General features: G+C 39.3%; 2 protein-coding genes and 1 long non-coding RNA gene across 4 annotated transcripts; 2 read left to right on the forward strand and 1 right to left on the reverse strand.

Moving 5' to 3' along the window:
* Positions 1-5: 5 nt before the first annotated feature.
* On the reverse strand, positions 6-12620 carry LOC127530793 (uncharacterized). Its single transcript, XR_007937448.1, has 3 exons — positions 11246-12620; positions 7650-7740; positions 6-490 (listed from the first exon to the last, which is right to left on the reverse strand). It is a non-coding gene; the product is annotated as an uncharacterized LOC127530793 (long non-coding RNA).
* On the forward strand, positions 428-6280 carry LOC127530792 (uncharacterized). Its single transcript, XM_051938283.1, has 2 exons — positions 428-535; positions 3837-6280. Exon 2 carries the CDS (start codon positions 3851-3853, stop codon positions 6263-6265), a length of 2415 nt encoding a protein of 804 aa, XP_051794243.1. The 5' UTR covers positions 428-535; positions 3837-3850; the 3' UTR covers positions 6266-6280.
* On the forward strand, positions 10398-26022 carry LOC110951517 (coronin-1C-A-like). Of its 2 annotated transcripts, none has more exons than XM_022194612.2 (11): positions 10398-10720; positions 14448-14647; positions 17480-17602; positions 18777-18906; positions 19120-19301; positions 19429-19548; positions 19962-20066; positions 20680-20825; positions 23038-23095; positions 23222-23464; positions 25017-26022. In XM_022194612.2, the coding sequence occupies exons 2-11, from the start codon at positions 14450-14452 to the stop codon at positions 25134-25136; spliced, it is 1425 nt and encodes a 474-aa protein (XP_022050304.1). In that variant the 5' UTR covers positions 10398-10720; positions 14448-14449; the 3' UTR covers positions 25137-26022. The 2 variants fall into 2 exon arrangements, with proteins under 2 accessions (XP_022050304.1, XP_051794244.1); XM_051938284.1 differs by having other exon boundaries at positions 10432-10453.
* Positions 26023-27541: the final 1519 nt, after the last annotated feature.

Consider the following 27541-nt stretch of genomic DNA (forward strand, 5'->3'; position numbering starts at 1 on the left):
GAAAATGTCTAGATGTCAGCTCTTAAATTAAACTCTTAGGATTTATTTTTGTTGTTATCATTATATTTGTCCAAACAAATGTACCTTTAGTTGTACCAGGCATTGAAATGAACAAGAAATTAAAGAAAACAAGGGTAGTCTAATAACTTTTCCATGACTCCATGTGCATAAAGCAGTTAAAATAAGTTAGAAAATATCACTGTGTGAGATATCAACAAAAATCCAATATTGTGAATGCTTAATAACAACTAGAGCAACTTTAGGTGAAGAATATCATGAGATCTGTGTCTGAAAACTGCAGCTTTTGAAAGGTATCTGATTTTTGAAATGTACTGTACCTTGCAGATGAATTGACTCTAGTCCTCTCCTGGCCTTCACTTGCTCTTTTGGTTAAATGGTCACAGCAGAGAGCGCTCTTATCGAATTAGTCAAATGAAGTCTGACATCACGGGGCAGGTGACAGCTGAAGGAAAATATCTCCCAGAAAATCCTGCAGACGGACAGGGAGGAACATCAGCGTGAAACATCCACCTCAGTAAGTATCTACCTGTTGAAATCTGTTATTCATCATTTTCATGTCACAAAACTGCTTTGTTTGAAGGGAAGAATCATTAAGAATATAGTCTGTATTGATTGTCAAGGTGAACGTACAGTAACAGACCAGGAGCAAAATGTTAAGTCAACATTTTCTATATTAATCGGGTTTGTTTTTCGTTTAAAGTGTCAAGAAAGTGTCACGCCTGTATCTAAACATGTTGAAATATACTTTGAAAGTTGAAGAAAGACCTGGTGTATCGCATAAATCCACTTTGCCACCTTAAAATTTGTCTTTCAATAACAGTTAAAATTCCTGCCTTACAGAATGCTATGGAAATTTTACTGTCAAATTAGATTATGTATCTGAAAATCATCCTGTTGTACCGACTGAATTTCAGCTGAGAGTTAACAGTCCAAAGTAAAGGCACGGTATTTTGTTATAACCTATCATGAGAGTGGGCTAATAGTTTACTCTAAGTCACAAGTCTCTTATAAAACTGTGCCCTTACTACTGGAGGCATGAGAGACACAAGAAGAGGGAATGGAAAGAGCGATAGAAAGAGAATGAGGGAGGGGATTTCACAAGCCAGTGTCACAGATGCCTCCCACTGCTGCCATTATAACACATCCATCCCAAAATAACACTCTGGATACAGTAAAGCTGCGAGTCAAGGTGGTGGATTGTTGTCAGCCTCGTAGCAGAAATCCAGAGCTGCAGTCGATCGATGTTGGCCGGTTGAAAGACAAAAGCTGCTTCACATAGGAAGGAACAAGGTTGTTCTCACAGTTTCCCATCAGATTGATGAACTAACTGAAAGTGCCATTTACATCAACCATTTATAAATGCTTTTACTTGGCTATTTAAGTAGCTATTTAACCCTTGTGTCGTCCTGTGGGTCAAAATTGACCCGGTTTAAAGTTTGAAAATGTGGAAAAATTATATACATTTTCACAATGAAACTTCTATATTTTTGGGAAATCTTTGAACATTTTTGGTGGAAAAAAGAAAAGTTAAAAATGCTTCTCAAGAACATTCACACACAAAAAATCAACCAAAATCCAGCGAATTTTGCTGGATTTTGGTTGGTTTTTTTGTGAATGTTTTTAAAGAAAATATTAGAAGTTTTACTGATATTTATGTAATCACTTCAGATATTTTTAGTATTTTTTGGAAGATTTCTACTCATTTTTTGAAAATATTTGCAAGAATTTTCTTGCCAAATTTGTTTTGTGTTTTAAAATATAACTTTTATGAGAAACTTTTAAGGAATTATTGGAATTTTCTTTCTGAAGGATTTACAAATTATCAGAAATTTGAGGATTTTTTTGCTGAATTTTTGGATTTTTTTCAGACAAGGAAACAATATTTTTTTGTTGCCTGTAAATGAAGACAACAGGAGGGTTAAACTGTAAATATATTACTTTAAATATATGGTGAATTACAATTCTTTCCACCTGTTTTAGCTCTCTGTTTAACCGTTATTTGTGGCCAATTCACAACTGATTTAGTATCCACTTTAATCTATAGATGCACCAGAGTCAGAGAGTTTGTCACCAGTTTAAGCAGCAGTCAGTCACTTATGCTTCGTCACTCATCTTTATGCCAACAAAATTGGTACTATGGTTATTATTAATTAGGAAAAAAATGTTCATATGACAGCCTGGCATTTCATATATGTGAGATACAGAGATTAAGCCTAAATATAATGTGTTTCTACAAAACTACTAAATTTCCACTACCAGTTGTGGATGTATTCAGAGCCTTTCACCTTAATAAGTACCAATACAGCAATATCAAAATACTCCATTACAAGTAAAAGTCCTGTAGTTTAAGTTTTAAAGTAAAAGTACTGGTTTGATCCCTCTCGTTGATCATTATATTATTATTAATGAAGCATCAGTGTGTCAGGAGCATCTTATTATTGTAGTTGCTGCAGGTTTGAACTATTTTCTATACAGTTTTATTTTAATACTACACTTAATCACCACAGTACAACAACAATTCAGCTAAACTTCTATCAGTCTGTCCAGTTAGGAAGCGTAAATGATTATAAATGTCCCCATACAGAGATACCAGATATATCTGTGGGGTTGTAAGATGATTAAAAGGAGAAGGTAGAAGAAAATCCACAAATCTGTTGTTGGCCTTTTCTCCAATGTTTGGTTTTTGGGTGATGTGGTGCCATTTGAATGCCATTAACAACTCATAGACATCTAAAGCGTGATTCCAACAACACACTGCTTTTTGTAAAATGCCAGAGACTAAAAAAAAAGCTGGAAACCAAAAATGTGTTGCATTTTAAAATCTTGTTATATTATCGGTTATGTAAAATCTGTCAAGTAAATGTCGCAGAGAAGAAATTATATGTCTCTCAGAAACATAGCAGAGTGGAATTATATAGCAGCAAAAAGAGTTGTACTGAAGTATAGTAACTGAGTTAATAAATGTAGTTACTTTAGACTACTGGCGCTTACATGTTTGTTTGTAGGCTAAGAATATCCACTGCACATGCCACATGCCACAAACGCCTGTTGAGCTGTTTTCCTTTGTAATAGTCTCCGTTACACCATCCATCATGTCTGCGGTTAAACTGTGCTCTCATCAAACTCCGGACGAACAATTGAGCTGAGAAGTCGAAGCATTCGTGACGCGAATCATGTATCCTGGGTGACCTTTCTGTGGACCCCGTCACCAAAACAATCGTAAACATTCAGATAGTCTGAAGGGCGGCACATACAGCACAAATACGCCTTGTCTCCAGAGCTTTAATTGACAGCGCGTGACGTCTCACAAAGGGACACGCTGGCCCAAAACCGGTAATTAAATCCACAAATCACACTCAACAAGGCTGTGATGCAATTCATTAATATGGTTTCAAAGAACAGGAAAATTATTCCGAATGATTTATTGTTGATGTAATTGTCAGAAGATATCGTGTCATGTTTGCTCCAACTGCTTTGTCTGACCTTGGCACCTGCCATCTGACCTCTTATCTAACTTGTCTTGTTTCTTTTTTGGCCTCCTGACTCACTGGCAGCCATGGGACCTACTTAATTATAGCCACCACAGCATTCCTTCCTGACAGAATAGGCAGAGATAGACAGAGAGGCCTCAGGAGGGCAAGTGTGAGTGTGTAGAAGAATGGACAAAAATAGAGATAGACTCAAGATAGTCAGCGATAGAGAGCAATGCCTGTTGTGTGAATTCACTTCGCTGGGATGGGGCTGCACATCGTTGTGACTTGCTGATAAACCTCCTGCTGTCTTGACTTTTGTGTCTGTGTTTTCCTCTTGCCAAGCCGGAGCATCAGTCATGGGCCAGAAGCTGCAGAAGCTGGAGGAACAAGATGAAGATTCCTCGGAGCAAACTGAAGAAACGGAGCAGTCGGAGGTCGCAGAGCAAGATGAGAAGCACAGCGTTCAGGACGATGGCAGTTTCACGAGCCCTCCGAGTATTGGTGGGATTAGCGGGATCAGTGTTGGCAGCCCGGCCACTGGGGAGCTTACAGCCACTTCTGCACGTACAGACCCCCAAACTGGGCAGCCAATCGGGCCTCTAGGGCAGCAGGAGCACCCTCCGAACAGCAGGAGAGAGTGGGTGGGTGGAGACAGGGAGGGCGATACTCGAACTGTAGAGGAGTCAAAAACTGCCTTGAGTTCAAAGGAGACAAGACAAACTTTAAACAATACGCGAGGCTCTGAGAATAAGGCTGTGGCCTGCTTTGGGACTACAGCTATGGAGAAGCAAGCAAATCAGAAGAAATCAGAAGCTGACCATGGTAAATTATGTCCTCAAACAAGGGGTGTGACAGCCTCCTGCAATTCTAATAGTGAGGAAGACTTTGTGGTGCTGGAAAAAGATGAAACTTGGATGTCATCTGATGGAGGAAACAACGTTGTTTTTGGTGACAGGATAAAAACAGAGAAGACTCAATCATCTATTAAAAGAGGAGTTCAAGAAGACACCTTCAGCCTTCAAGAACCTTCCAGGAATATGCCTCCAGAAAAGGATCATGACAAGAAAAGCAGAAGAAAGTCTGACGCTCCTTTAGCCACAACTGACAGTGTGGACACACATGCTAGGAGTTCATCCGCCGCCTGTTTTGAGAAGGAAATGGGTCAACATTTGGCTGAAGTGACAGGCAGCAGGTGTCAGCTAAAAGGAGGCAGTCGTGTCGGAGCTGCCCACAGTGGGACAACTGGTGGAGGAAAAGCAGAGAGGGAGCAAACCTTGAATGACCAGAACAAGCAGGAGCACCTGTCAACACGAGACAAATCTGAAAATCAGCATAAGGAAAGCCAGAGTTCAGGCTGTGTTGCACAACAAATCGATCAGTCCTATCAGAGCAAGTTTGCCGGTGTTGTCTCTAAGAGGGTTAAAGAAGGAGTCACGGCCACTCTGTGCTCATCTACCAAAAAAGATGACAGCCAAGCATTCAAATCCCTCCCTCCAAAGGCTGTGACCCCTCAGTCTGTAATACCACAACCGCAAGACAATCCCTCATTTTTCTTGGAACAATGTGATTTGATCCCTTATCCTCTTCTGCCAGGGAATGACGGCTGTGATGGAAAACAGGTCGCGAGCTTAAAGAGGGAGAGCGAGCTCGTCTGCTTCTCGGCTATCATCACGCCACCACCTTTAACTCATCTGTTGTCCAAGAAAGACACAACGATGGCAACGCAACTCGACACAAGCACGGTACATTCTCAAGCGGCGCCAGACACCACTTCTGCCGCATCCGATTCCAAAGACGACGAGTCAACGCCAAAAGAAAAGCCCAAAATTAAAGGCCCACCTCCACCTGTCCCCAAAAAACCTAAAAACCCCTTTATAAGGCTCAAAACTGCGCAGTTAATGTCTACTGATGTCCAAAGGAGAGGCAAAGATCATCCACGCTCGGAGGAGAGAGTCAAGAGGAGACATACTTTTCATTTTAATCCAAAAATTCCATGCAACACTCCAAAGAATCAGGACATGTGCTTGCTGTGGGATGAAAGAGGAACTTATACCACACCAAATGACTTTCGTCGACAGTCTGCTGACATTAGCCTGTGGGACCATCTTTCTCTTGGGTACATGGATGAACGATACGGAGATATGGTCGACTTTGACTACTGTGCGCGAATGGAAAAACTGTCTCCTGAAGAAGAGACAGAAAACTTGGACATGTTGCAAAGAAGAGTATTTCTGGAGAGACGATCTAGGTGTAAATGGTCGCCTCCTCCTGTTGCAAAGAAGCCCCAAAATCGTTTAGCCTCCACAGAGACTCAACACATACCTGAAGACACATCAGACAATGAAACTGAAAGACCAAAACCTGCTTGTTCAATGAACAGAGAGATACAACCCGAGCTCCGATCTGACAGAATGCGCACACAGCTTGGCGACGACAGCCACATTAAGTATCGTAACTTTAAAGATACAACGGATCAAAGACGTGAACAATATGCAGATATTGACAGTGAGGTGGGTTCCTACAAGCCTGTGTCGGAAATTGTCAGAGAAACAAACCAAATGCAGAAGCATCAGGGCCGGATTAAACCTAAAGGGGCCAAAGCTCAGGTTCATGTGGCAGAACAGAGTCCAAGTGTTAAAGTTTCCCAAATGAAAAATGCCTTTGATGTCCCCAAGAAATCCAAAGAGAGACCAGCAGAATTGCAACCATCTCCAAAGAGAGGTGAGTACTTTGGACTATCAGTGCTTAGATACACCACTTTTGTGTTTTAATGATCAAATAATTTATCAAATTATATACATACATGTGTGTTTAAAAAAAAGAGTGCATTGTTTCCCAGCTGCACTTTAACACTGCATGTGAGAAACCCTTTGGTTTAGTTGTACAACAACTTATATTTTAAGGACTACCTTTTTAGTTTGAGTTAGATCTATTTTCTACTGTTGTATGAATCCTTTTAGAAACTAATCTGATGCATTCTAAAAGTAATGGTCTGGTTAAAAGTAAATACTTAAAGAGTGATTGTGACATTCTGAAACTATGGTTGAATGGATGCCATTGAAAGCTTAAGTTGGTCCAATCAGTATTTTCATATTGATTTTGGATAAGCAATATGCAATGTGAAAAGAGTCACTTGTCTTCAACTCTAACCCTAAACCAATGAGCTTTTTCTTCTTCTTTAAGCTGATTTTTTTTAACTGCCCAGGTGGGACTAAATCAGAAACAGAAAGTTAGCAAGTTAGGGATTTTGGTGGAGCATTTAGTTAATAACCAAATAGTTCCTGCTGAAGTTAGTAAAGAACACAACAGACCTAAAATAGTACGAGACGCTGGGCTTATACAAACAAAATGTGCAGAAATACACAACTAAATTAGTGTTACTGTTACTCAATATCTAATGGATGGGTAATTTGTCAGCTAACATAGTAATGTTGCCCTTTTGTTTGTCTGTTTTTAATTTTACTTAAACATCTACATTAATAGAAAAAAAACAGTTGGCCTATTCATGCTAAATGAGGCAGTAGTGTACAATTCTGCCAGTAAAAGAGCAACAAAATGTAAGTCTAGTCAATGGCTGAAAGCACCTAAGTATAGTTACTTAGTTACTATACTTAATGACAGTTTTTACAGTACTTATATTTCCATTTTATGCTAATTTATATTTCCACTCCTCTACATTTCACAGCAAAATATTGAACATTCAAGTCCAGCTATTCTACTGCTTTTCTTTCACACAATTGATAAAATACCAAGCTTTTCAAATACTGCACATTGTTAGAGATCAAACCTGCAATTTCTAACCTTTTTGGATTCTGACATCTTAATGCAACATGTAGCTGGGGATGTCTACGAGTTGTTAACATATCACATATTATTATTATTATATATACATCAAAAAACTGCATATATAGTAGTTCAAATTAGCTCCAACTGCAGCAGCTACAACAAACAAAATTTTACTTGGGATGGAGTATTTTTACTTTGCTGTAGTTTTACTTTTACTCTAGTATATGATCTGAATACTTCTCCCACCTCTTAATCAAGTTCAGCAATAAAAAGCATCTACATTCTTGGTCCTAATTCTATTATCAGTCTTGAAATGGAGACTCCAATTCCCACCTAGGTGTTAATGTGATTATGAATGCATTTGTCTACCTTGTAATCCTTGCGGCAGCTTTGGAAATAGTCCCCGCGGATTTCCCTTCCTTCTGTTGATGCATTTTGGGATAGGCTCCAAATCCGCTGCCTTTATAGAACCAGCAGAATAAAAACAAATGCAAATACATTATATTTCTGTCTTCTATAACTCTCATCAATTCATTTAAAATTTAAATTTGTTAGATTAACATTCTTCTATCATTTCTATCATTATTAGATAATGGTCAATAAGCAGGTGTCTTTATATTACAATAACTTGAGGCACATTCACTACACTCAGATGATATACTTTTTGTTAATTATTTGACTTCTAACACTAACTGGTTGCACCTGTGTCAAATTAGGTGCGTCACTCAATATGGATGGTTACTTATGCTATCACTTATTTTACATTTCGGGATTTTGTTTAACATTACTCCATAGAAATTTGTTTTCACTCTGATATAAAAGGCAAATTACATTGACCATTGTCCAACGTAAGAATCCAGTAAAAGTTAAAAGCTGTCTGAATACCTTTTACCAGGCACTGTATGCATTTCATATTCAATTAGGAGAATAATTACTCAAAATATGGTATCAATTTTCATGCAGGCTCATGGGTTAGGGTTAGGGTTAACCCTAACCCTAACCCTTAGAAAATGATTCTTCTAAATATTATATATACAACTGAGTACAATTGAAACTGAAAGTTATTTATAAAGATATTGTAGGCCTTGGAGTCTTGCCAGTCTTTTCTTTAGGAGGAAATGACATCATGTGAAGCAGGTCATATGAGAGCATAGACTGTATATATAGTGGACGTAGCATCTGGCTCCAGAATTGAAGCCAACCCGGAAGTGTCAAAAACTTGCAATATCACGCCGTCCACTAGTGTTGGCTCCAAAAACCTTTTGCTCCATAGACCCCAATTCATTTTTGGAAAAAATAAAATTTGATAGACTGATGTTCTACAGCTCAGGATTTTTTTCCCGTTAGTTTTCATGGTCAAAATGAGAGATCAGGTGGCCAATCTTAAAATAAATCAGTACTGAATTTTAAATAAATCGTTAAAGTTGGCGGAGCCAGGGGGCGTGGCTATACTTGATAGACAGCAACAGAAGCCTCTGCGGTAAAATGTGGGCGGGATAAGAGAGTCCTCAGCCAATCCTGCCCCTGGTTGCTCTCCGGTCCAGTCTGTTTGATGACGCTTTTTACGTCACTGGCTCCAAAAAATCCAAAACGGCGACCAGGAAGTAGCAAAATCCGGGCTTCATTTTCTCGGCATTGAAACCAACGGGCGACGTCACGGTTAGTTTACGCCTGTATGAGAGGTGTTTTTGTAATGGGTAATTTAGTGAAAAGTGATTTCTCGGACAAAGATATTTTGCTATTCTCCATATAAAATTTGATATATTGCCAATGAAGAAATATCTGTCATGATGGTCAGGGGATTATCTCAAATTAATTTCTGAATAAGCTCATTTTATTAGCATTCAGCTAATTAGAAGGTGGTTGTTATTATACTGACAGTCAATAGAAACTTTGAGGTACAAATGTACACAGAATTCTACTTGTAGGGGGGTTGTAATTATTCATTGTGGATTTACTGATGATCTAGTGTCCTGGTAGTTGAGATAATGATGAGTTGTCATTTTGTCATGATTCATTGCACATGGGTTGGTCACTTTGCAAAAGTGAACCAAATACACACCAAGCAATACTCAGTGAGTATCTGCACAATTTGAGAATGGGTTTTGAAGGCCTATATAAAGGCCCAAAAAAGGCCACCATTGTTAGTCCAGTGAACAGCATCATGCCGCGTCTATCACATGAACAACGTCTCTGGGCACTGGGTATGGTGGAGGCCGGTTTGAGCTCCAGTGATGTAGCCAGGCGTATGGGCTGTTCCCAACCCACAATCAGAAGCCTGGTCCAAAGTATGCGCCGACGGATTGCTGCCTGCATCGAAGCAAATGGAGGCCATACTCGGTATTGACTGTTGCGACTTTGTGTTTGGCAGGTGCCGTTTTCTTTTGTGAAATTCTTTATTTTGAAATCATTCTTGAAACTTTAGATTTTTGTTTCTGTATGCCAATATGCTAAACAAATGATTCATATGAAGAAAATCCAGTTTGGGGCTTCAAAATAAAAATTATGTTGAAAAATATGGTCTCAAAGTTTTTAATGACTGTCAGTGTAAATTGGGATGTTTATTTAGTTGACATTTTAGTGATATCCAGTCATTTTATTAATAAGTGATTCTTTTCATAATAAATAATTATGGAATTTGCAAAGACGTGATCATAATGAACATAAAAACATTACTTTTAATAAAAATGTATGCAAGATGCATCCCATTGACTTCAAAAGTTCCTCAATTTTATATTGACCCATAATTACTAAAAATGCAACAGAATGAACAGTGATTTCTCTAAATACTTGTGATAGTGAATGTATGGGTAACCCACAGACTATGGCGGGGGTGGGGGGGGACTTTCTTCATTGTGTTTGGACAGGACATTCCTGGGTGGGATGGGACAGAGGGGGAAGGGAGGGACCCTCATACAAAAGATGCCGCTGCTATTAAATCCACATTAAGGCACAGCTGAACAAAATGCACCGATTCGGGACGTCTAGTTAAGAAAACACACGGCAAGATCCAGCGAGAAACCCCCAGATCTCCTGCAAAAAACCCTCCATCCCCATCCTTGGGTAATAAAAAATCTGACTTTTGCTTTTGCGCATGTGCCGTAGCCAGTCGTCAACGTATCCCATTGAATTTAATAACGAGATGAGAACAGGCGATTGCTAGTCTTCCGCAGGTGAGCAGCGGACAGTAGATGCTCTGTTTATCCACCGGCATCCTGAAATACCACCACATTTAAAAACACTGCCTCCGGCCACACATTTGCAGCCAAGAAGGGGGTAAAAGGATCATTGCGGCTGAGCTTTTCTTCTTCTTTTTTGTGTGTGGAGACGAGGGATACTAGAGCAACGTCCTGCAGGATAAGGGCGCGCCTAAACTACCAGATTCATGTGTTGTGATTGATTACCCCCGTGCGAACGAAAATCTTGCATAGATTTAGGAGGTAAGAAAGTGTGTTCAGTATGTGCATTTTTTTGTGTGTGCGTGTTGCGGGTTGTGCAGCATCCATGTAAGCTCGCTGGATGGGTTTGAGAATGGGAGCAGCCAAAAAACGTTGGGTGGAAATATCTGCACTTGCGTCAGCTGGCAGCGGTCCACCGCAGCTAGGAGTTAGCAGCTAGCTTAAATGATGCGTGCTAACCCGTCAGCCGTTAGGATGCAAAACACACTAAAGAGGAGGTAACTGCAGCCTCTTTTGCGCTAAATACCGCTCCTTTAGTGTCTGTGAGCACCTCTGCGGAGCTGCAACACACGAGTCCAACTTGTGATATTATTTTCAAGACAAACCCTGCCCTCCGGTTGCCTCCTCTCTCGCTCGCCGTGAAACCTCTCCGTGTCTGCCGCTGTTGAGACGGGACCAGCCCCGGCACAGCTGGCAGTACGGCGGTACACGCTGCACAGCTCCACTTGAAACATTAGAATTGGGTTTTAAATAGCATATTGTAGCTATTTATTAATATTACCATACCTCTAAACTTTGCTCTGTGGTGTTTTCTGGATATTCACATCTGGGGAGTCGCTCACCAAAATACAAATCTCCACCCCCGTTTCAGCAACGCGAGCAAATGTGGCTAAGTTACCTTTAACTGGCGTCTAAAGCTTCCCGTAGCGTTAGGGACTTAGTTTAAATTGACTGGCGAGGTCGTTTAAAATCCCAGCAGAGGTTTTAGCATTTTTTATATTTTATCTTGAAGCTAACTAGTTGTTTTCACCAGGGAGGAGGAGGGGGCTCGCCGCTTTGTGGTAACATCAGCTAACGTTAGCCAGCCAACCATTGTTTAAACGTTAGCACAGTGCAGCTCTTTCAGCTTCCATTCAACCCGACCTGTCTGCAACCTCAGCCTGCAATTCAAAATAATACCAGGCCGGTGTTTAATTAAACCGAGGCTGAGCTGAAGTGATAATGGTTGCACGTTTGGTGGCACACCCATTTGTTCACAATTGCCCAGACAGTGAAATAACAGACAGACGGGCCAGACTCCTGTAGAGCTGCTGATTACTGACATGAGAGATCACATCCTCGTTCACCTTGCCCTCTTGGACCTCAGTATTTTAGCATCACTCTGCACCTGCTGTGGCAAGGCCAGAGCACTCAGTGAGCTGCTATGATTCAAGCCACCATCATGATGCTCGCTGGTGTCCTGGTGTGTGTTGGAGGCGATGAAACCGTGTTGGGTCAGAGAGCAGCATTTGTAATGAATGGCATCAACTAAAGCCTGCAGGGCCTGAAGCAGCTCAGCTCTGTCAGCTGTGGATTGAAGGTAGCTGCCGTTTGAATGGAGCATTAATGTTGACAGAGGGAACATGCTGTTCTGGTCAGCCTTCAACTGTATTCCTGTGCTGTCCAGGCAGTGTGCAGGAACATGATCGGTGTTTACAGCTCTGGGAATCGTCTTGGGAATATCCAGGGCTGGTATTGGTTTTGTAAGAACGGGCAAGCCACCTTGAAAATGTTTTTCTCTCCTATCTCTGTGTCTGGTGATAAAAATAGCCACAGATGGAAGTGCTTTTAATGGCCACATGTACAGCATGTTGTTATGGAAAGAGGATTCTGCATAAATTAAGATTTTTTTTAAAATGTCGTCTGATTGTGCAAAGAGATGTCCATAAGACAGAACGCTATCAGATGTGTCTTTACATTAGATAATATAGACAGTGCGGATTTTGGCTGCTGTGTAATATGAAGTTATGTGGTTTCTGTTTCTGTACAATTTGACTTTATTCATGAACTTTTTTTGGGGGAAAAATTGGAATTTGTAAATACGAGAGCCTGACTTTGGATATAGATATTGTAGCTGATATTGTTTTTATGTTTGCATTTGATTAGGGTCATGGTTTAAATTCCCAGCAATTAATTTACAAACTAGTTAGCAGCACACTGTGAAGACCACCATCTGCTCAGCTGCGATGTGTAGTTACTCTGCTACATGTGCTGCAGATGGTGCTGAATATGGTAAACAATGGAGGCAAAACTACTCTGTGCTACTAAAATACCCCAAGGATATTTTTCTGCATTATGTTCTGTAAAAAAGTTTTCATATATGTGTATATTGGACAACATATTCACTAATAATGTCAGTCAGGCTGGAATAATACTCATTTGACTATGTAGTTCGCACAGTAGTCACATAGAATCATACAAAAATAAATATACACAAATAAAATAACATTTGTACAACATGCACACCTGAAGCAAAGTCTAACCAGACCAAATAACTCAATAGAGCTTCAATCTTATTTTTGCTGAATTCAAGTTGTTGAAATTATATTTTTCTTGTCGTAAAATTCATTAGAACAGGAACAGTCAGCACATATTTGTCACTTAGAAGCCTGACGTTCAACTACAAAAGCACAGTCACAAGGGTCAAAATAAACGTGTGAGTAACAAAGCTGTTTCATTAAGTAAAAGCTTTAAATCCGAGGTAAATTGTGACGGTACTGCCGGTGCAAGTGTAGCTCAATTCTTTGCAAAGAAACAAAACATGTTCCAATGTTGCTGAGAAAGATTTTGGACAAATTCAAGTTTTTTTTATTGGATCCAAATGGCCGTGATTCAGCTTTCCCATTGTCGAGATCTGATTTTGAATGTGAATAGCAGGTGGTACGGTGTGACGACAGGCCTGCAGCCTTTGTAACAACTCTGTATGTTGCTTCAGACTGGCAGCCTAATTATCGCCTTGAGTCACCATATTTTCCAGATAATTACACAGCAAAGCATGTCACTAAAACGGTAAAAATATATTGAAGGCAAAGTTTTGAGGGATTATAATAGATACTTCCAAGCCAAGGCAAATGCGATTTATCACATTTTGGCTACAGATCTCGCCATTTAAAGATGCCAGAAGTGGAGTCTGCTGTGAGAACTATTGTCTCCGCTCAATGAATGACTTCTCTTGAAGCCCAGAGCAGAAACGAGCGTTGAAGAAGAAACAGGAAAAGCCTGATTAAAGATACGCTGAGCCGCGACGTGATCATGTGAAGTGAATCAACAATTGAGATCATTTCCAGAATCTTGTAGCAACAACAGGCCATCTGTGGTGTCCTCACAGGAACTGATGCAGCAGTTTAAAAATATAACATCACTGGTCACAGTTCTGAACCTTTGTTCCTGCGTCACAATCAATAGACACTAAAATAAAGTGTGCTGTCTATGTTTAGGTCTTGAAGGGCATTAAAAATATGCAAAAAAATGCCAAACTGGGTTGTTCAAATTCATTTCTTTACCAGCATACTTTAGTGAACCACTGAACGTTCAATTTCTCTGATTTGTTGTTCATTAATTAAGGTGAAAATTTCTGCCTTAGGATGGTTAATAGTTGGCAAACTTAACAGAACTTGTGCATTTTCTCTCAAACAGGAATGGAAAAAGTAAACTGGTGACAATCACTGATGGAGAAAAAATGCGTCTCATGTACAATTTCCCTCAAACGTGCCACTACGTAGAGCTGACTTGTTTCTTCAACATGCACAGGAAACTCAGTCGCAGTTCATAAACATGATCTCAGACGAGACTAACTGTGCTGACAGCTAACCAGACTTGCCTCACGGTTTTCTCAGCATGCCTCAGAGGGATGCTCATTTTCAAATTTCTCACTGTGTCTTTAATTGGGACAGCTGTCGACAAAACACACAACAACTCTGACTGACTTTGCTCATATTCCCCTCTGCAGATATGTTGCGGCGAGTTGTGCGACAGAGCAAGTTCCGTCATGTGTTCGGTCAAGCCGTGAGGAACGACCAGTGCTACGATGACATCCGGGTGTCCAGGGTCACATGGGACAGCTCCTTCTGTGCCGTCAACCCCAAGTTTGTTGCCATCATCATAGATGCCAGCGGGGGAGGAGCCTTTCTCGTCCTTCCTCTAACAAAGGTGAGGGATTAGGTTTTGTTTTTGCGTCAAGAAGTGCCGAAGATCTTTTGTTGTTTCAATATAGAAGAGCTGTGAGGTCCATATTTGGGTTCAGATGTATCCAGAGAATGTAATTTAAATGCTAAGAGATGCTGAACCTCCACATAACTTGTCTCTCTTTGACCTGTGATGTTATGTCACACTCAGTTGAGCTGCCAAGTCCCAGTAGTATGATTTAGAGCAGCGTTCTTCACTTCTATGTCCCCGTGCTCTTTGTTTTCCAATTCTGCTCTGTGTGCTTGTGATACGTGGTGTTGCTGAGGCAGTGTTCAAGTCATTTTAATACAGCTCACATCAGTATCCATGTATGATAATCCTGAGAAGTGGAATACATGTTGTGAACACGTCTGCAACCCTGAACAGATGGGAACATGAGAAAAGCTATAGCATTCACTGTATTAGTAAACAATCATGACATTGTTTTATTTCATAGTTTGCTCCTCACAGGAGCTGCAAGTGTAACAAGATGAAAAATTGCTCTACTTGGTGCCCAGGAATTGGCTGATCTACGCACTGAATGTTTGCATACAACCAACACAATGCCAGAGAAGTGTTACTTTGCTGTACATATTGCTGATATTAATATAACACACAGTCGTCATCTTCAGTAATCAAGGTCGAGCTGATTGTTTTTCAGGGTGAATATAAATACCAATGATTAATAATCAAGGAGAACAGTAACCAATATTGAGAAGTAGTATATGTTTGCACATAAAAATAAAAGGCTTTGTAATAAAATTTTGAATAACAATACAAACTTTCTTTGAAATGCCTTTGCTTATTTATGTTTTACATATGCCTGAATGAAAGTAACATTTTAGCACTGACAATTTGGCTAATTGGTGTCTACAGAACCAAAGTAGTATGTTTTTACATGAATTTATTTATCCATTGGATAATGTAATGCTAATACTGTAACTCCACAGGAATCCATACTATTGCTATTTTTCTTTTCATTCATCCTGAAGTCATTGTCAATAAAGCTATTTGTATATAATTTTTAGTAGTTATGCAGACATAGTTCTCTGCTTTAATCCAAATTGAAATATCTCAACAAGTAGATGAGTAAGTTCAAACCTGTAACAAATTTTAATAGAGGAAGAAACAGCATTAACTATCTTGGTGTTATGCTACTGCAGCCAGAACAGCTTCTGTACAATTTGACACTGATCCTCCAAATCTGTGGAGCACGCTGTGACGACGGTGGCGGAGAGTTCCGTATAACGTATCGGTCCAAAATCTCACAAAGGCGTTCAGTTGGCTTTTGATCTGGTGACTCTAAAGGCCATGGAAAATGATTTGGGTCTTACTCATCAAACTATTTCATGATCCTTATTGACCTCATGATGTTTCAGAGCGTTGTCATCCTGGAAGAGAATATTCCCATCAGGATAGAGGTATTTTATCATGGGATAAAGATTATCACTCCGAGCAGCTTTGTATTGATTTAGTGACTTTTCGACGTATGGGGGCAAGTGGACTCAAGCCATACTAGGAAAAAGCCCTGAATCCCCTCACTGTTGGGGCCAAAGCCTTCAGTTTTTGTTCCTTAATTTTGTCTGTCCACTCTAATGACTGTTTCTTTAATGTAATTCTGAGACTTTTCATCCAGCATCATCATGACATTAAAGTTTATTCAAAACTTTTCTTATCCAACAAATACCATTATTATCAACTTTAGTTGTACTTTGTCTTTGGGGCTAATTGGTAAAACATGAGTTTGTTTACAAACTAAAATAAGGTGATGATGATTTTTCTTAACATTATACCTTAAAGTTGTCAGCATCCTAGCATTTAGCTGAAAATGTAGTCCTAAAGAGCTGCAGTATTTGCTGTCATAAAAGCACTTTTATTCTTCTTCTTTTATACATTTTTGATCCTGGCATCATTGTCAACGATCGTGACTCTATTTATCTGGATGAAGAATTAAAAAAATGTGTAACCCTGGCTTTTGAGGATCAGAATTAGATACTGAAGCTCATAGATTTTAACAGTACGCTGCGTCATGTTGTAGCATTCAGAACATGCGATTAATCAATTCTGTAGGTCCATTCTTCAGTGTTGTGACCCCTCTCCTGCTGTTCCCTGAGGCTCATATCTGTAGTAAAAACCATAGATAATCAATGTTTAAATCTGCCCGATCGTCAAGTCATCCGGTGTGTGTCATGTTCCAGCTGCTTCACTGCACACATGATACTCACAGAGGGGATGGGTGCTCTGACATTATTTGAGGTCGCTGAGTTAATTAGTTTATATTCGCTGCATAATGTCCTGCCTCTGGAGAAGCTGCTGTAACTTTGGGATAGTTAGGTGGAAATCACAGATGTACATCCATAATGGATAAGGTCACTGCAGTGAAAGTGTTTTTACTGTGACCACACATAAAAATGGTTCTAAAGAAATGATATAAGGTTATAACAGCTTTGATCTCGCTGCCGTTTGAAACCGATCACTGACTCTTCTTCTCTACAGTAATTCAATCTTTGGAAAGTAGTAGGTTTTCTTTATGCTGGTTTTACAGGGCTAAATGTCACAAGTTAGCATTTAAATGTTTGAAAGTGTATGCAATTATTTTTTAGGCTTCATTGTCACTTTAGTGATGATTCAATTGTAACATGAGGATCACAGAAGAGTGAAAAACTGTCTTGTCGTTACACAAAGGACTGAATATAACTTTTACTGCATGTTAGATAGTCAAATGAACCCTGTTGGTCTCTCATTTCCATATCAGCCTGCTGGACTTTATTGCTGTGCTTCAGCTCACTCTCTCTCTCACCTGTTTCTGTGTTGCAGACCGGCCGTATAGACAAGGTCTACCCGACAGTATGTGGTCACACGGGCCCGGTGTTGGACATCGACTGGTGTCCTCATAATGACCACGTCATTGCTAGCGGCTCAGAGGACTGTACGGTCATGGTAAGGACTCGGATAATCTCTGAAGGATCACATGAGTGTTGGGTTTTTCCCGGTTTATTTACAGAGTAGCACTGTCAGTACTTGGACACACATTTACATTTCACACTACGACTAACTGAGTTTACATTTTGGACATTATGTTCTGCATTTAACAAACACCAAACATAATCTTAAACTATTTCCATTTTTGTGTAGTATAATAAAGAGGATTCTGGAAGATTTATTTACTTATATTACTTATATTGACTTAAATTTTTCATGATTTTGAAAGTATTGAGGGAATAAGAAGACAGACAAAAAACCAGTAATAACAATGAACATATAATATGTTGTGTGTGTCAATGTCTCTTTGTAAAATTAAAATATTTAAAGGTTTTCTTCTGCATGTGTCACAAAAGCTGTGTTGACCTTTTTGAGGTGTCACATTTGGAAAAGTTAATAGAAATGACAAAATTTCAGGGCAAAAAGGATTTTTTTTTTTCTTTTTTTACTCACAGTTGAAGTGGATCTTGACTTTTTTCAAGAAAAGGTCACTGTGCTTTATGGGAGATGGGAGCACCTCTTCTGAATCACTTCTGATGTAGTGAACACAGAACTCACAAAACTGATCAGCAGTTTTTAAATCTAGAGACACTGGACAGCATAAAACATGGAAAATACTTAATGACATTAAAGCTTCATTAAAACTTCAGCAGTTGAACAAAATCCCTGAAGAACTCTCTCCGTTTTTCTGTCAGAGATGACCGATGCAAATGTTTATGTTTGTTTTTTCTTCTCTTTCCAAGCCTTTTGGCGATATGTTTCTGGCTTCTTCAAATCTATAGATCATAGCCATGTGTAATGTAGCCTATGCTGCCAACTTCTGACACAGCCTGGTTTGTTCACTATAAAGCATCTGGAACATAATCCCTGCGATAGACAAGGGTTTGCTGTATTAACTTTTTTTTTTTGGTGACATTTTAAGAGTTCACTTCAGATTCGCTTGGTGTTTCTATGGAAACCCAACTTTAGTGAGGCTTGACTTCTTGATGCAGACAGTGTTATTGTGAGTGTTTTGTTTGTCATCAGCATTAACACATAAGATTAATTAAACTGTAATTCCTAAATCTGTGTTAATATTAGTAATGTAAAAAATGTTTTTCATTGACGACTTTTCTTTCTTTATGTGACGTAGGTGTGGCAGATACCTGAGAATGGACTGGAAACTCCCCTTTCAGAGCCCGTGGTCGTGTTAGAGGGCCACTCTAAAAGGGTCGGCATTGTGTCTTGGCATCCCACTGCTCGCAATGTTCTCCTCAGTGCAGGTGACCTTTTATTGAAGCCTCAGATATACCCCAGTCCCTCGAACTGAAATAATGCTGTGGTAACTGATCTGCGGTTTGTCCACAGCTGAACTCCAGATCTGACCGATTATCTCAATGCCTTCTGCTGCATTGCTTTGTATGCTGTAAAGTGCTGGAAATAAACCGGGACAGACAGGTGTGTGCATTCAGAATGTGTGTGTGTGTCCATTTCAGGGTGCGACAACCAGATCGTCATCTGGAATGTGGGCACGGGAGAGGCCATGATCAATCTGGAGGACATGCACCCTGATGTTATCTTTAGTGTCAGCTGGAGTCGCAATGGCAGCCTGCTCTGCACCGCCTGCAAGGATAAGAAGGTCCGCGTCATCGACCCCCGTAAAAAAAAGATTGTGACGGTAAGTAGAAGGTGTTTGGAGCTGAGGAGCTTGAGGTGGCATAATCGCTCCCAGAACCACAGAGAAAGATGCTAATGAAACATGGAGTCATGACTGATCGATCTGACAAGTGCGTTTCTGTTTTTAGGAGAAGGACAAAGCTCACGAGGGAGCTCGACCAATGAGAGCGATCTTTTTAGCAGATGGAAACATTTTCACCACCGGATTCAGCCGCATGAGTGAGCGTCAGCTAGGACTATGGAAAGCTGTAAGTCACTTAATCCTTAACACACTTCTAAACTGTTATCTATAGAACAGCTGGTAGTGTGTAGAATGTTGCCATGTACATTCTGCCATGCTTATAGTCAAAATATCAGTTCCTACTGTGTTGTCTTAATGTAACTTTAAGGTTTTATGCCTGTTTTTTTCCCCCACAAGGACAAATTTTCATTTTCCTTCTGTACAACGAGGCTGTAACACCTCAGCTCCAGTTGGGGGCGTTAAATTCACAGTCTTGCTTTCACACACTCTGCCTTCACTGGACCGAATCTAATTAACGAGAGTCATTTTTCATGTAATGGAAGAGTATCATTTGTTCTTCATTTTGCTCTTGAAATTATACAGTGTAATATTCCTCTAGTCTGTGCCAGCACTTTGAATGAGGAATCTTTTATGTTCCAGGATAACATGGACGAGCCGATATGTGTTCAAGAGATGGACACCAGTAATGGAGTTCTGCTGCCCTTCTACGACCCCGACACCAATATAGTCTACCTGTGTGGGAAGGTAAGCAGATTTATGTTTAAAAATATCCAGTCATGGAAAAAATGATTAGACCACCATGTTTTATCCAATTTCTTGTTCATTTTAATGCCTGGTATCACTGAAGGTATATTACCTGAAGAATACAATGAACACGACAAAAAATGCAGCTGATTCCATAATACTTTTTGTCCTATTTGACATGTTTAAGCTTAACTGTATTCCCAGACTGTATAAGAGGCCATTTCATGTCATAAGCAGCGCTGCACATGCAAAGACCTACAGTGGTTTCCTGCTGACATTCAAGCCGTAACAAGATCTTTCTGCATGGAGTTTGCATGTTCTCACTGTGTATACGTGGGTTTTCTCCGGCTTCCTCCCACAGTTTAAACATGCTGAGGTTAATTGATAGCTCTAAATTGTCCGTAGGTGTGAATCCAAGTGTGATTGTTTGTGTGTATATGTAGCCCTGTGACAGACTACCTTCACCCTCAGTCAGCTAGAGAGACTCCAGCCCCCTGTGACCCTAATGAGGATTAAGCAGTGTATAGATATTGGATGTATTTATTCTTATCTTTGTGATTTCTTTGAATAATTAGGTTCAAAAACTCACATTTATATATGACTGTGTCCTCAGGGTGACAGCAGCATTCGGTACTTTGAGATCACTGACGAGGCACCGTTTGTTCACTACCTCAACACCTTTTCCACCAAGGAGCCCCAGAGGGGAATGGGATACATGCCCAAAAGAGGTCTGGATGTCAACAAATGTGAAATCGCAAGGTATTGTAGCAGTTATGCATTTTTTAAATATTTTGTTCAGTTCATAGGTGCTCCTGTCTATTCTGTAGCTAAATTTATACCTAGATTTCTTGTCTCCATACACTCAAAAGTTGCTGCAAAATAGCATCATTGCACCTGAAACTGAAAATTAGTATTTGTAGAAGTGAATCTGTTCGTAATTTGTCTAGACAGTGTAAAAAAAAAAAAAAAAAAAAAATTCTCAAAGCAAGACCTGTGTTGTTTTTTCTGACCAGCTGCTAAAACCCCCAGATGTTCAGTTTAGCTCCGTAGGAAACAAATATGACAACAAAACATTCACATTATAGAAGCTAGGAGCTGAAAACTTGATTAATCCGTTAAACTTCAGTGTACCGCCGGCGGTACACCTACTAATTTGCATAGGAATTTCAAGAATGTCCGAAGGCTGCAAACGCGATTATACAAACACTATACGCCGATGGAAAGCTTAGATTCTCATGAATCCGCCGGTATAAACCACTTTCAGATGTGATTACCACAGCGGGTGAGAAAAACACATTTGTCTGACAAAAAAACGAATATCCATCCCTCCGTTCTCTATACACGGCTTCAACGTACACAGCGCGACTCACATTTCCGGGTTCATTATTGCACACAGATGAAAATATTCCACAAAAAACGGCCATAATCCAACCTTGGACATCCAGACAACACAAGCCAGTAAAATATTTTGTCCAAAACATGTCCTGAAGTCGGTATAAAATCCACGAATCGGTCGTTTTCAAGGAAATGCACCTCGCGATGCGCGTCCAATATTCCCTGTACTTCTCGTCATATTTTTTATTTACAAATAGAATATTAGCGATTTTTTTGTACTGAAAATGGCTGAAATTGACTGCAGCTTAAAGGGTTAAACTTACTCCTCATACTTCCACATCTGATTTTTAAGAGGTTCAGAACAAGTGTTGATGACAAAATTAAAAATGATTTAACCCATTTATAACTTTAAAGCATCATACATTCATTATCAAGAGAGTCTAGATTGTGAAAATCCACTGCAGGCTGGTGGGAGAAGTGATGCCGCTGTCAGTTGCATCAGTGCGACCCCTCTGATGTGTGATCACACCATAAACATCACATCTCCTGTGACTGAACCAACACGAAGCCGAGGCTGACACGACTCAGACAGTTAGTCCGTATTTAGTCCTGATTCTGACATACTCTTACATCTTCACGAATTGTAGAAATCATGCACAGTACTGTAGAAATCGGGAAACATTCCGTGTCTACTCCTTTATTTGCCGATGGAAAACTCTGTGGTGAAATGTTAATGCGTGAAGTCAGCAGCAGCAACACGACACAACACTTCTCCTCAGCAGTTTCTGTCGCCATGACAACGCCGTCAACGATGAGGAAATAAGCCATATTAAAACCGCATTTAACTGGGGAGTGTATCACTATGAATAATCTCCACTACACTTAATATTCGCCATGACATTCACCAGTGTTTTGATCAACAAAAGAGTCAACATATAGTTGAGGGATTTGTGAAGTCCATGAGATGTAATATACTAATGTTTTTCTGTTCATTATGATCATGTCTTCACAAATTCCATAATTACTTATTATGGAAACAATCACTTATTAATAATAAAAAATGACTAAAATGTCAACTAAATAACCGTCCCAGTTTAATAACGACCATCTTCTAATTGGCTAAACAATAATAAAAATGAGCTGATTCAGAAATGTTTTGATTGTGTTCTTTTTATTAAGTTGAGATAATCATGACTGCTATTTCTTTTTTGGCAATATATCAAATTTCGTCATCGTTGTATCAGTGATTTTTTTAATGAAATCTGGTTTAACAAATTCTGCCTTGCTTGTAATCTGTTGTTTTTATGTGTTGCACTGCAGTTCACAGGACGTTTTCATTTCCTCATTTCACACTTTATGATACATTTTTTTACTTTAGTACATCATTTACTCATAATATATTTTACCTCATTGTGCATTTTGTGATTTAGAATGTTCTTTTTTTTTAACCTTACTGAGCTGGTTATATCTGTTTGTGTATTTGTATTGTGGTGGTCACTTTACTACTGCAACAACAGAATTCATATCAATAAAGTATTTCGATTCTAAGTCATGGAAAAATACAAAGTGGCGCTTAGTAAAGCTAGTCATACAGTCGTTTCTGATAATAATCATATTGTTTTTATCATCTCTGTAGGTTTTACAAATTACATGAGAGAAAATGTGAACCAATCATTATGACAGTCCCACGTAAGGTAAGTCTGTTTATGTTAGTAACCGACCTGCTGTTCTGTCCTTTCTCTGCACCTGTGCCTCAGCGTTTTTTTTCACCGTCTTCTCTTCCTCTTGACATTTCCTGCGTGTCCTCTGCACCCGCCCAGTCGGATCTGTTCCAGGACGACCTCTACCCCGACACAGCCGGCCCCGATCCCGCCCTGGAGGCGGAGGAGTGGTTCGCCGGCAAGAACGGAGGCCCCATCCTGATCTCGCTCAAAGACGGCTACGTCTCCACGAAGAACCGCGACCTGAAGGTGGTGAAGACGAACGTCCTGGAGAGCAAGCCGGCCACAAAAGCAGAAAACATCTCGGTTGTTCAGAAGCACGCTTCTCCACAGCAATCAGTAGTGAGTGTTGAAATAAATGTTCATGTATTTATTTATTGCTTATTTAAACGTATTATTACGATGATAGATAGATCCTTTAATATCCTTTGCCACAGCAATTTCAGGACAGAACATAACCCAACACATTTCCTCAAATGACTTCTATACATGATAATTTACTCCTCGCACTGACCCAAAAATTGTGCTTATTGAGGTAAAAAAAAAAAAAAATCCAAAGATTTGTTCCACATGACAGTGAAATTTTCAAAAAGGAGATGAAACTTGTCCACTATGACTCAAAAATTGAACAGAATTGACAAAAATATGTTCTAAATGACAAAGAAATAGCTGAAAATACGTTATAAACTGTTAAAAGCAGTACAATATGTACACAAACTGCCTCATAATTCTACAAAATTACATAAAATGTATCTGAAATGCCTCAAAAAAATGTCCACAAATGACTTCAAACATATCCAGATTTACTCAAAGCTTGTACTCAGTGATGAAAACTTTATAACATGACTACAAGAAAACAAGTTCCCCATGTGGAGCTGTTGACTCCGCTTTGAAGCCATTTTGGACCTTTTTTTTTTGTTATGGTGGGAAATTTTTCAAAACCTTTTGGACAATTTGAGTCAGGTTGAACAAATTTTGGGTCATTGTGGAAAATTGTCAAAGTATTTTGGAGAATTTTTAACAGATTTCTGAAGTGATTTTTGAACAGGCTTCTCTGTGACGCTTGTTTCTGCACAAAATATAGGATTTATTGAAAGCTGCCAGAATGCAAGTAAAACAGCAGAATTTAAAGTATTACTCTGGTTTGTTTTAGTCTGTTTTGCTACTTTGTGCACCTCTGTTGTAGAGGTTAAAACAGCATTAATTTATGAAGCTTTATGAGATTTCAGTTACATGGCTCCTCCAAAATAACCCAAAAATGGTCTAAAATGAGTTCATAGCTGCCAGCATTGACCCAAAAAGTGTGCATATTGGGGTACAAATTGCCCAAAATGACAAAAAAATGGTTTCAAGTGACAAAGAAATGTCAAAAATAAGATTAGAATTGTCTACAATAACTCAAAAACTTACCAAAAGAACAAAAATATGTTCTGAATGACAATGAAATTGTTTACAATCTGTTAAAAATTGTCCAAAGTGACCCAAAAGTTGCCACAAATGCCTCATCATTGTCCAGAATTGGACAAAACCTTTTTGAAATGACTCAAAAACCTGTTACTTGGTCTTCAGAGTTCACTTTTCAGACTTGCTCACTGCTTTTTGCTGACATGTGGACTCTGATTCACAGTAATTATTATGGTTGGAACAATTCACCAGAGTTATGGATCAGCACATGCTTTGGTATTTGGGTCACCAAGTGGAACAGCGAGGGAAAATGTTAGCTGCTACTGGGCCTTACTGCCTTTCAAATCTCTGCTCACTCTGCTCTGATTAACAGTAAAATACATAGTTACTCTCTTTAAATCTTTTTGACACCACTCTGTGAATCTTTAGCAGCCACATGACGGATGGAAAGAACTTTTTAGACGAGAACTTTCTCTCTGTTTTTGACCAGAAAATCGAAGACAAACTGGAAGAGGTACTCCGAGAGTTCAAGTCACTCAGGGACCGTGTCATCCTTCAAGACCGTCGAATCGCCAGACTGGAAGAGCAGGTCGCCAAGGTTGCCATGTAAGACACGGTCCCCCCTTCCCAGGACCATCCGTTGTTTGGGAGAGAATCAACTGGACGGGGTTCAGCCACGGCCAAATTCTCAAGATTCGGCTTCACTAAGCTCGGCGTCGTCTCCGCGACGAGTCCGAGCCTACATTCCAAGATGAACTTTATTTTTCCTCATCAGGCCTCCTGTTTCACACTTCGCCCTGAGACACACACACACACACACACACACACACACACAGAAAAAGGAAAAACTCTCGCAGCTCATGTACACAGTTGAAGAAAAGACATTTTTGTTGAAGGAAAAGTCTTAACTTTTAAATTGTTTTCAAATCGTGGTAAAAACATTCTTATGTGAAGTTTGTACTTACTACTCAAAAACTGTATGTAGCATCAGTATTTCCATTGTTTCTCTTTTTTTGTGTTGCCAAACATGCATTGTGTGCGGTTCCATGCACTGCTTTTACATTTTTTTTTCTTTTTTTTTTTTTTTTGTCCTGTTGTACATTCCAGTCACAACCTGGTAGAACAATATAGTCGAGCTGGATTATTTTTTTTTTAAACGATAGCTGTTGAACTTTTATCCCCTCTGACCAGTTTGCTCATTGATATCCATCAGATTTCTGAATGTGGAAGAATTCCTTCTAAAACATTTTGTTCCTGTTCTTCTGGGCTTCAAATTTAACATTGGGTTTTAAAAGGGGGAGGGGAGGGAGGGGGTTGCATCTCTCTGGTGTAAATGTTGTGCAAATGTAGTGGTGCCTCTCGTCACTGTTAAGGGTCAAATTGCCCTCTCCAGTGCATATTGGTGTTGGGAAGGGACCACTCCCCCAGCTTGTGTTTCACTGAACCCCTGACAAACAGTTCTGTGCACATAATAAAGATTTTACACATGAAACCTCCATCTTTTCCCTCCATTCCTTCTGATCCGTCTTCATTCGACACTCCGCTAACTGTGCGTCAGCAGGAGCTTTAAGTTTATTCAGTTTCACTTCTGCCGTCTGATGTGGCTTCGAAATGTCACCGTGAAGAAAAGTGCAACTTGTCAGATTGATAAAAAGCTGCTGGAGGTGCAGCGAATGTTTGAGCCGCTTTTATCAGTCGGTATGTGGTGCCAAGAAAGAGATTGGACTGAGTATGTTTGCTTAGTCAAGTGCTACTTTAAGTGCACCCGGGTCAATATATAATTGCAGGACTTTTTGTAGCATAGTTGACATTTTTACTGTTTTCGGGCCTAAAATCAACATGGCCGCCTAGAACCAAACATCACATGACATTTTTACACAAAGATTCTTCTAAATATTATAAATACAACTGAGTGAAACTGAAAGTTATTCCTAAAGATATTGTAGTAAACCTGTTGACATGCCATAAATCCACACTTGACTCACACACTACTTTATATTAAATAACTCAGAAAGCCTTGGAGTCTTCCAGTCTTTTCTTCAGGAGGAAATGACATCATGTGGAGCAGGTCATGTGATCTGGAATTAACACACTTCCTTGAGAGGTGTTTTTGTAATGGGGAACTTAGTGGAAAGTGATTTCTCGGACACAGATATATTTTTTTTATTTTGAATAGGCTCATTATTGCTTAGCTAATTAGAAGGTGGTTATTATTAAATTCAAATGGTTATTTCGTTGACATTTAAGTGATATCCAGTCATTTTTTTATTAAGTGATTGTTTCCATAATAATTATAGAATTTGTAAAAACAAGATTATAATGAACAGAAAAAACTTTTTTTTTTTTTTTTTTGCTTTTATTAAAAATACATGCAAGATATATCCCATGGACTTCAAAAGTCCCTCAACAGCACATTGACCCACACAATGACTCATTTTATATTACTTCCTCTATGTTTCTGATTTTATTTTTACAAGCGCAGTTTCCTCCACCGCATTCGGCAGCTATGGATGAATATTTTACATATCAAATATATGATCACAGGATAAGAAGTTATAGTGTTCAATAAAACATAAAACCGTTAAGCTCTTTGCTGAGCAGCTGCAACATTAAAAATCTGCTCCTGCATCACAAATCAGTCCTTTTGGCAGCATAATGATCACTTTAACCTTTACATTTTTACTGTGTGGCAATAATATTTCCTCCTCCAGTGCTGCTTTATCACTTGAATAGTAGATATGGGCTAATAAATAATTATGTAGGAGCTGGCTGTGTGATCTACCAACTTCTTTCTCAATAAACTACCTCGTCCATAGAAGTTAGGAACTTTGAGGGAGCTTAAAATTGTTTGGAAAAAATTCAATATACGATAATCAGTGGTGGAACTAATAGATCTGCAACGATAAAAATACTCTATTACAAGTAAATTATTACACATTTTCACATGTTCACATTTTAGCAACAAAACATGTAGTTAATGTGCTAAAATAAAAGTTCTAGTTTGTTCCCCGACTG

This window comes from Acanthochromis polyacanthus, chromosome 18 (assembly GCF_021347895.1).
Source record: "Acanthochromis polyacanthus isolate Apoly-LR-REF ecotype Palm Island chromosome 18, KAUST_Apoly_ChrSc, whole genome shotgun sequence".
In the NCBI taxonomy this organism is placed as follows: domain Eukaryota; kingdom Metazoa; phylum Chordata; class Actinopteri; family Pomacentridae; genus Acanthochromis; species Acanthochromis polyacanthus.